Source organism: Rissa tridactyla, chromosome 1 (assembly GCF_028500815.1).
Source record: "Rissa tridactyla isolate bRisTri1 chromosome 1, bRisTri1.patW.cur.20221130, whole genome shotgun sequence".
NCBI classification, from domain to species: domain Eukaryota; kingdom Metazoa; phylum Chordata; class Aves; order Charadriiformes; family Laridae; genus Rissa; species Rissa tridactyla.
The window spans coordinates 20455855-20465456 of NC_071466.1; the positions used below are offsets into that span (position 1 = coordinate 20455855).

The following is a 9602-nucleotide window of genomic DNA, read 5'->3' on the forward strand; positions in this document are numbered from 1 at the left end:
CCTCCTGTTCTGATGTACCAGGTCATCATTTTTAAAGCGGACAAAGCAGATACTAAGCAAGTGGTGAAGGCGTAACTGTGTAGTGGTGGGTGGCAGCAGATGGTAAAGTTGACTGACGAGCCACCAACACGAACAAACAATATTGTTGATCTTGAGATCTCTTTGACTACTCTGTATGAAGAGAGTAGAGTCATCTCAGAGATGGAATCATGCTTTAGTAATAGCAGTATGACTTCTTGAGAGGCATTCTCTTGAGAGGGGTGCATCGTAGGTGTACATACTGCCGCTTCCTGCTTTGTGGTTGGTTCTCCTTCAGTCAGGCATTTATGTCAAATCTTTTGAGCTGATAATTCTAAAAAAAAAAAAAAAAAAAAAATTAAAAATCTTAATTTTTTGGACATCAGAGGTCATTACCTACAATGAGTCTCAAAAGTCCCATCTTCAAATTGCAGGTCTCTTCTATCAGTCAGATTAGATTACGGGCCGTGCACACTGTGAATTGTACTGCCTGACTTAACATCTTGGCCACATTGCCAACAGAAGGATTAATGCCTGGTTGTATTTATGAAATGAGAACTCCTTGTGAGTTCCAATTTGACATTAAGCTTGCATTTCATGAGGTCTTCACAACGTATATCACAAGTCACCCTGGAAATGGCGACTTCTGCTTAGAGTGAATTAGGTTTTAGTGAGTAATTCGTACTCTAGAGACAAGACTTAACTGCAGATTCTCCTTTGACTGATTTACCTTGTATCTCTTGCATCTTGCCAGTGCTTCATTCTTCTCCTTTATCAATTTCTTTGTAAAAGCAATTCAGTATCTGCTTGGGCTAAGAAATGCGGCATATATCTGATTTTGGGGGAAAAATAGAGATTTCCTTGCTGTCTTGCCTTACCAGTAGCCCCCTATTAATGCTGTGTTCACTTTGTCACTTCACCCAGGAATTTAAAAAAAAATTAATTTTTTTTCTCTTGTCTCCCACCAGGAGGCTATCATCCAAATAATGAAAATGCGGAAGAAAATTACTAATGCCCAACTCCAGACTGAACTCGTAGAAATATTGAAAAACATGTTCTTGCCACAAAAGAAAATGATAAAAGAGCAAATTGAATGGCTTATAGAGCACAAATATATCAGAAGAGATGAGTCGGATATCAACACCTTCATATATATGGCATAATTCAAGGACTCTGCGGGATGCTGAGAACATAAATGGAAGGGTGCTTGGACAGACAGCTGCAACAATTTGTGCTGCAGAAGGACTTGTTTTGACTTTCGTTACATATTAAAATCCCTGCCTTACCTTACAGAGGACTATATTTTGCCAATTTCATTCAGCTAGCATGATGGCATTCCCTTCATGTTGCACACTTTTAACAGCATGCTGTTTTGTGGGAAACTTGCATTCATGAAGAGCCCATTGTGAACTTTTTAAAGTAGATTTGATTTACACCCACCAAGAAGAATACAGGTTTGGGTTTTTAGTTGACCAGTACTTGCACAAGGAAAAAAATATTCAAATATTCATGCACTGAGGAACTGCTATTAGTTTTGTTTTGGGTTTGGGTTGGTTTTTTTTTTTTTCCTTTAATGCAATTAGGACTAGAAGTAGCACTTTCACTTTTGTGTTTTGGATCAACAGAGTAATGTACTGTCCACCTTTGGTCCTTTTTATGTAATAACATTTGAGAGACACAAACACATGCATCACAACTGATATGTATTTGTTACAGTTAAAACCTGTTGGCTAGAGCAGTGCTTCAATCTAGTAACTGGATTTTAATAATTGACACTTAAGTGACATAAAAGTAATTCCAAGTCATGGGTGATATTCTTCCTTAAGCAAGAGATCATTGTTTTTAAATTGTTTGCTGTAAACAAGTGGATATACATTATTTGTTACCTTATTTGGACAGATGATTTGCTACAATCCTTTTTGAGAAGGTAAAGCTTTCTTGAATGATACTTCACTCTAAAAGCAGTTTTCATGTGTGGGTCTGTTATACTGAACAGAAATATTAAGTGTATTTCCCTGTACATTTAATATTTGTATTCCAAATATTTAAGTATGTCTACATATATCTGAATGCATTAAAGAGTAATTGATGCACAACTCCCCCAGAAAGAAAATAACACTTGAAGATCCCTGTACTAATTCCTCGTTGGTAATTTTATATATACATGCAAGGTTAATCCAATTGGACTGGCTTGTTGCTTAGAAATCGACATCTTTATATGAAAAACAAACCCTCTGCTTTTTGTTTTGAAACAGGCAGGGTAGGAAATACAATTCTAACCAAAATGGTAAAAAGCTAAGGAAAAATACTTTGTTTAATGTATGCAGAGAGAGTGCCAAATACACATCAGGAATTTCAACTTTTTAATGTTACCTCTTCTATTTTCAATCATCTTAAGTAGTCGTTTGGCACTGCCTGCCTCTCTGCTGCTCTGAAATGTCCCAGCATGTACTGGACTGGTAACATGAATCACTGGAGCAGAGTGCCTGTCTTGGGACAAAAGGTAAGTTGCGCTTTACTCAGTTCTGTATGAATATTCTTCTATAAATCGCAAGTGTGCGAATTTGTTTTTTTTTTAATTAACCGGTTCAAGGACAACATCTAAAGGTCTCATCTTCTTTAATGACTGAAAGAGGGAAGAGGATACAATTAACTTTAGTGAAAAAGGAAAACCTTCCAGTAAGTAAGAGGAGTTTTGCTTTCACATGGTTGCAATAAAGCATAAAGTAAGAGTGGTTTAATAGCAGACTACAAGAATGGCTATTTGCGCCCTTAAACAGGCTGCATGCTCTATTACTAACGTCAATGCCAATGCGACTGCCTGAGAACAGTGTGTACCTGGACTTCTGTTTGATGAAGAAATCTTTGGTAGTGAGGGTTTCATGAACAAGAGATGGAGAGAAATCGAGACCTTGCTAATTACAGTTGATGGAAATCCCACAGCTTATGTTATATGCTTTTACTGATACTCGAAAGTAGATGCTGTTTAAAAATATTGCATCTCTTACGTTGGCCCTGTGGTGTTGCAATTTAGAATCAAAAGCAAGTGGTGCTCTGTGTAGTTAACCAGTAAAACTATTTGAACATTAGAAAACAAAACTCTAATAAAAAACTTTGTGCTGCAAGACTTTCAGTCTTTGTAACTTAAAAGTAATAAATGCTCACTTGGGATAACTGGGGTAAAACATGACAGTCTGAGCACATTCTTTTCAACACAAAAAATTCCAGCTGTTAACCAGAGAAGAACAGGTGTGAAATTGTCATGTAGAAAGAGCTGCAAAGGGAGTAATGCTGATTTTGAAGCCATTGATTTATATGTGAGAGATATGTTTAAGTGACTGCATCTCAGATACAGCTGTTTCAGAAGCTGGAGTGTATGCAGAAAGCAACAGATTGCTAAAAGCTAAGGAGGTGCACGCTCCCTCAACTAAAAAATATAAAATAATACAACCTAAATGTTATCTATTTATTTCTCAATACCCAGGATGCATAAATATAATTGGTAATGTGCCTATGACATGGTCATTTTTCTTTAAATATATACCGGAAATGGATGTCAGGTTTTTTATTAAATCTGAGGCTCACACCAGCAAATTTATTCAAGATGCAGAATCATGTTTAGCATCCTTCATCAGGTCACTTTCACCAATATGCACTTAAAACTAGTATCACCTGGGGCACAGGGAGATACCTGGGGTAAACTGTTCTTTTGGGGAGGGTAGAGTTCAGATCTAAATGAAAATGAACTATTCTTCACTTGCAATATGGCAACAACGCACTTTTAAGGCTGCAATTCTTAGCTATGAAAATATATATATATACACATATATGTATATGTCCAAAGACCTACCTTAAAGAGGTGCTGCATCTGAAAAACATGTTGCCACACACACTGCCACGGTGAATAGCTATGGAATGAAATCTGGTGTAGAAGGGGGGAGAGGGGGAATCACTCTTAATGGGTTTAATTAAGAAATACTGTTAAATCTTTCTCTGTCCCAACAACTTGATGAGGATCTCAGTTTCGATTCTGAAGTCTTCCATTTTCCTCTTTCCACAGTTGGTGTCCTCTAGCTTCTATTTTTACTCATCTGTCTTTCAGTTGCTATGACTGTAATGCAATTACATTTCCAAAAGACAATGTGACTTTCTCGTTTTCACCTTTTTAAACTTGGTATAAATGTTCTGAATGTTAACATGTTGCATTTATTTGCATTGGGATGCCATTGTCCTGTAAAGTGCAAATTTTAAAAATACAATTGGCAAAAAGATTTGATAGTTTTACAGAAAGATTTGCTATCTTAAACTCAAACTGTTTTCTATTTTCATCCAAATGACTGGGATGCTATCTTTGTAATTCTTTGAGGTCATATTTGTGAAATAAACAATACATGAAAGCTTTCCTGTCATATACATTATATGTAGTCTGGAGTGTTGAGCAAACTTGAGTTCCTGAGTTGTAATATCTATCTACGTATGGTATTTACAATTTTGAATGTGTGCCACTACCAAGATAATAATGCTGTACAATTTTGAATGGTGGTAGTTTCTGTATGGCAGTCCAGCTGAACTATTTTGATGTACTGCTTAATTTTTGAATTTTATTTTTTAAGTTGTATAATTTATTTTCTTGCAAAATAAAAATGTAATATAAAAGACTACTCATTTAGCAAGGTATTTTGGTGTCTTCCCCCGCAAAATTTTCAAGTTGAACTCAGGTGCCACTCCTGAAAAATGCCACTTACGAAATTTGCCTGATTCCAAGTCCCAAAGACTGTTACGATCAGATACTAAAAAAAAAAAAAGGTAAAGACTTCCAGTTCCTTTCTTGTTATGATTTTTCAAGGACTTAAGGTTATGTGTAGAGCTATTTAGTCTTCCAAATTCTATTTAAAGATGAGCTGTAGTCTTTCAACGTATCAAAGCCTGCCATGCCAAAAGTGGCTGGGGGTGCTTGACTTTGTGGCATTTTTAAAAAGGGTTACGTCTCTGTGTAACTTACTGGGATGTACTTGGATTGCTGAATGTTTTGGCTGATTTGTCTCTGAAATAATGGGTGTCACTGAAAACTAATGGGTGGTGTCACCAGATTGGTGGCATCTTCAGGTACCTGATCCTGCAGTAAACAGTGATGTGGGAACCGCCAATTGCCCGAAGGAGTGCTTTTACTGTAATGGCTTTTCTTCTCTGATTGTCCTGATTGTCCTTGCCTTTTAATGTGAATCTCTCTTTATATTTCAGCTCCTTTTTCCTTTAAGTGCACCGGCCAACATCAGTGTTTTGTGTTTTCTGGTCCATCTAAAGGTTAGAACTACTTGTATGGAATAAACAACTATTTTTGAGTGACTATTCAGTGCTCATGGCAATTTTCAAACTGGCGGTTCTTGCAGCCAGAGCTTTGATAGCAGGCTGCCATTATTTCCGTACTTTTTTTTCTCTGTTAGGGAAAAGTGTAGTCTTTCACAGCAATGGTTTTCCAGGTGGAACTGTTCTCTAGAAATAAGCCAGTTATCATGGGAGTTGCTTAGCTGAATCAACTCCTACCAGTGTAAATTGATCACAGTTTAGGTAAAATCATTGTCCTCAATATGAAAGGCTCTAAACCTGCTTCATTCTGATTAAGAACTTGGCTTTATTTCTTTTTTTCCTTTCTTTGCTTTATGTATAAACATCTCTCTCTAGGCGTAGGCATGGTGCCTGTATTTCATCCTCATTTTATCTAGTGATGGAGATCCACCCTGGGACTTCAGTTGGATATTGTGTTCCAAGTCCTTCATGTGGTCTAAGACACCCGTAAGAGCGAACGGTTGGGGGCGTGTAGGCTGCTGCTTCCGTCTGCTGATGTGGGGCACGGTCAAAGCAAGTCTTAGCTCCTGAGCTAAGGAAGAGCAGTACAGCGTGGTTGCTCTTAATAGCCTGAAAGACTGAAAAACTGACAAGTAGCAATTTTAAAATTAGTGCATTATAGTTGTTCTTGGTGAGAAGAGATGCCCTGTTGTTTTCCTTCTGAATGCTTTTTCTGTTTTAAGACCACGGTCTAATATTACGGATGGACAGCTCATGATTTGCCATCTATTGCAGTCATTGATTTTTACTAGTGAAGACATTAAGGAAATTACCACACCTCCTGCATTTTTTGTACCCTGCAGCTGGAACTTAGCTCAAGCTTAGGTAATATGCAGGATTTATTGCAGCAAATAAGTATGGTAGATGCCCCCCCTCACCTAGATGAAATTCGGCCATTGCTTCTGAAGGAACAGAGGTGTGAAACGGAACAACTGGCCAAGGTGTGTCACCTAGCACTGCAATCAGCTTCGATTCTGGGGACTGGTGGGCTGCCAGCTGCTTCTGACTAGGTTCCACAACAAATGTTATGAAGGAAATCAAATTTCCATGGAGCTGGGGAGGCTAGGGCTTCAGATGGGAGGGGAGAATTCAAATGGGGCTGTGACTGACCTTTACAAAAGTGGAAAGGCAGAGTAAGGCAGAACTATTTTCACGGAATCCTGTAACAATGGCACTAGGGCTACTTGATAAAACCAGCAGAAGATTGGTTTAAAACACTAAAAGGGGACTTGTTTCCAGGGGATGCGGATCACAGGTATCGGGTTCAAAAAGGATTAGACAAAGTCACAGGTAACATAATAAAGCCAAGCATATACCCTCTAACCTCACTAGGCAGTGAACATGGATGCTGGGGAAGGCCAGAGAAGGCGCCCTGACTCTTCTGCTCAGCTTCAAGCAGCGGATGCAGGGGATGCTACTCCTATGGTCTCTGCTGAACTCCTGAATTCTCCTAAATAGGAATTATCCTGAAAAATCTTAAAGCCCTCCCAGAGGAAAAAAAACTAAAGGGGGGGGGGGTGCCAATTGACTAGAGGTGGCAACAGATGCAGGGGGCAAAGGAAGGTGTATGAAGACCACTGGACCAGGACCAAAGATGTAAAATGTAGGGCAGTGCCCAGCTGAGCACCCTTGCCCACTATCTCCTGACAGTGTCCAAGCCACCCCTGGATGCTGCCTTGTGGGGAGGGACACGGATCTCACAGGCAAAAGGGTTTCTTCCTTCCTCCCCCTCCAGCTTCCTCCCACCGGCAGTGTGGATGGCCATTTGGCCAGGGCTAAGAGGTGGCTGGCAAGGGTGTCCTGCCACTGGTGTGGGGTCAGGAGGGTGGAAATACGCAGATGTGGGGGAAAACGCAGCCCAAACCGCTGGGAGAGGGGCTGCACCATCACACGTCCTAGGGTGCCCATGAGGGAACTCTGCGGTGGGTTTGTGGCTTACCTGCTAAAGGAGTTTTTTCTGTGTTTTTTTGATATTGCATTAGAGGGTTTGTATCCTGAAATACATTGATTAACTCCAGGGAGGAGATGTTTCTTTTTTCTTCACTTGGCTTCTCTATGCACTGGAGTTCTTGCGCAGCTCCAGACTAGCTTTTCAACCAGTGGTTTTTCAAGAGTATCTGTCATCTTGTTGGAGAGTTGAAGTTGCAGAACAATTAAATAATTTTATTATTGTGCTACGTTGTATCTTCTGAATTTCAATAGAGTTAACACTGTTGAAAACTGGTAAACTACCCGATAACCTTGCTTACCCTTTCGGCCAGGGACGTGATGCTTTGTATGTTACAATAGTTGTATTCCAGCAATGTCCTAACCAGAAGACCGTCGTACATCGAGGAGTTAATGACCTACGTACCAGTTAACCTGAGAAAGTGCAGGTTATGTTACAGCACAGGCCATGCTGTGCCATGGTGCAGGTGCAGCTTGGCCTTCTGGCCTGGCCTGTGCTGCACCTTTCCCCGGGCCACAGAAATTACTTGGCCAGCTAATTGTAACGCAGGAACCTATCGTAGCTCCCTCCTGGCATTGGCAATTAACGCCACCTGCATGTTGACTCTATCTCAAAGTGAAGCAGCATGTTCTCATCTGAATGTTCTTTTGTTTGACAGTAGGAATGGTGACCAGAATTGTTTCCTTCTCAGAAGACCTACAAGAGTTCCAAAGACCAAAACGTTGGGGAACCCTTCCACAGACGAGATCTGCACCATGGGCTGTTCCCCGACTGGAGGTATGCCTGATGCTGCACAGCTCGGTGTTCCCAGCATCTGAAGGGAGGTAAGATTATCTGTATTGTCCTCTCTTTCCTTCTTGTGTGAGCTCCAATAAAGGGCATCTTAATCAATGTTTCAGAGTCCAAGTGCCTTTCTGGCTGGGATGATATGAACGCTAGTCCTGGTGCATTATCAGGCTGCATCCCAGAAAAAGGGCCTTATACTGCAGGAGTGAAGGTGAAGTTAAATAAGAGCTCTCCCTTTTTTGCTTCTATATGTTTTGGGCATTACTTGTTTCTGAAAAACATCCTCATCCAACCAAGCTGGATGTCTTTCCTATATGGTACCTATGTATTTTCAGGGTAAAGTCTTCAGTTCTTTCTGAGCCAATATTTGTCAATTCTTGTGTTATCTGTGGTTTGTACCTGAAAACTTTGTCCCAAAATCAAAGGTCTAAACTAGATTGGTCAATGTCCTGGTTTGAGGTAAAACAGAACCAATTTTCTGCTTTGTAATTTTACTTTTTAGCTGGGCCTCTTCTAACTGACTAAAGTCTGAAATTAACAGCATATTGTTCAGAAACTGTTCACTCTGAGTGATAAGACCTGGTTATACCAAGGAATGGTATGCACAGAGACTCTTGCTTATACTTATTGCTATACCAACCAAGGTCAGCTAACTTTATTTGCCCCGTTGGAGGGTCGGAAGTGGAAAAGCATAGAGGGGAGGAAAACCACCCCTGCAATCCATTCTCGAAACAGCAGCTACCGACAGTCAAGGAAGTGAAAGAGTACAAATGCTTCCCTTCTCTGTGCCAGTCCCAATCAGCCTCTTACTGCGTGTCTGGAGAATCTTTAGACATACATGGGAAGCAAGAAGTATTTTACTTTTGAGAGCAGACAGGCAGAAAGTCAAATCCTCTCTCAAAGGGAAATGAATGAGATGTACAACAGAAAATGAACCAAAGCAATGTTGATTGATTGTTAACTTTACAACATGAATTAAAAATAATAAAAGTCAGTCAGGATAGCAAGTGGATGGTACAAGTTGTGGAGATACTTTTTCTTTCCAGTTGGTATATTGAAAGGTTGCCTCTTGGCATTTGTTCTAGTTTATGGTCCGAAGGGAAGGGAAGGAAGGCTGCAAGTAAATGCCTTACCTGGCTTGTAAGCATCAGCTCCGGGGAATGCAGCAATCAATCATGGGATACTGTAACAGAGAGTATGCTAATTTCTTCAAGGATTATCAGAAACAAATATGGAACTGCTTGTCCTAGACAGCATGTAGCAGCACACTTCACACAGAATGTCACCTTGTCTTTTGAGCCTGTTCTTTCGAGATATAAAACTCAAGACTAGGAAGTACCAGACTTTTCCTAGCATGTGGGCAGAGCATAAAGAGGCACTGCCAGACAGACAGCTGTAGAGATTTAATACTGGCCTTCACTTAGAAATTTAGATTTCAAGGTAGAGAACAGGGTGGGGGGGGAGGAGGGGAGAGGGGAGTAAAATATAGGGGACTGTGGAACCA

At 40.2% G+C, this 9602-nt stretch overlaps 1 protein-coding gene across 3 annotated transcripts in view; it reads left to right on the top strand.

Moving 5' to 3' along the window:
* The window catches only part of CUL5 (cullin 5), a 33794-nt gene extending 29115 nt beyond the window's left edge, over nt 1-4679 (top strand). For 2 of the 3 annotated variants that reach the window (XM_054195690.1, XM_054195694.1), the window contains one exon: nt 987-4679. In XM_054195690.1, coding sequence (XP_054051665.1) covers nt 987-1181 — 195 coding nt within the window. In that variant the 3' untranslated portion in view covers nt 1182-4679. The remainder of the gene's footprint in view (nt 1-986) is intronic. The other variant, XR_008465506.1, reaches the window with a different exon arrangement.
* The last annotated feature ends 4923 nt before the right edge of the window (nt 4680-9602 follow it).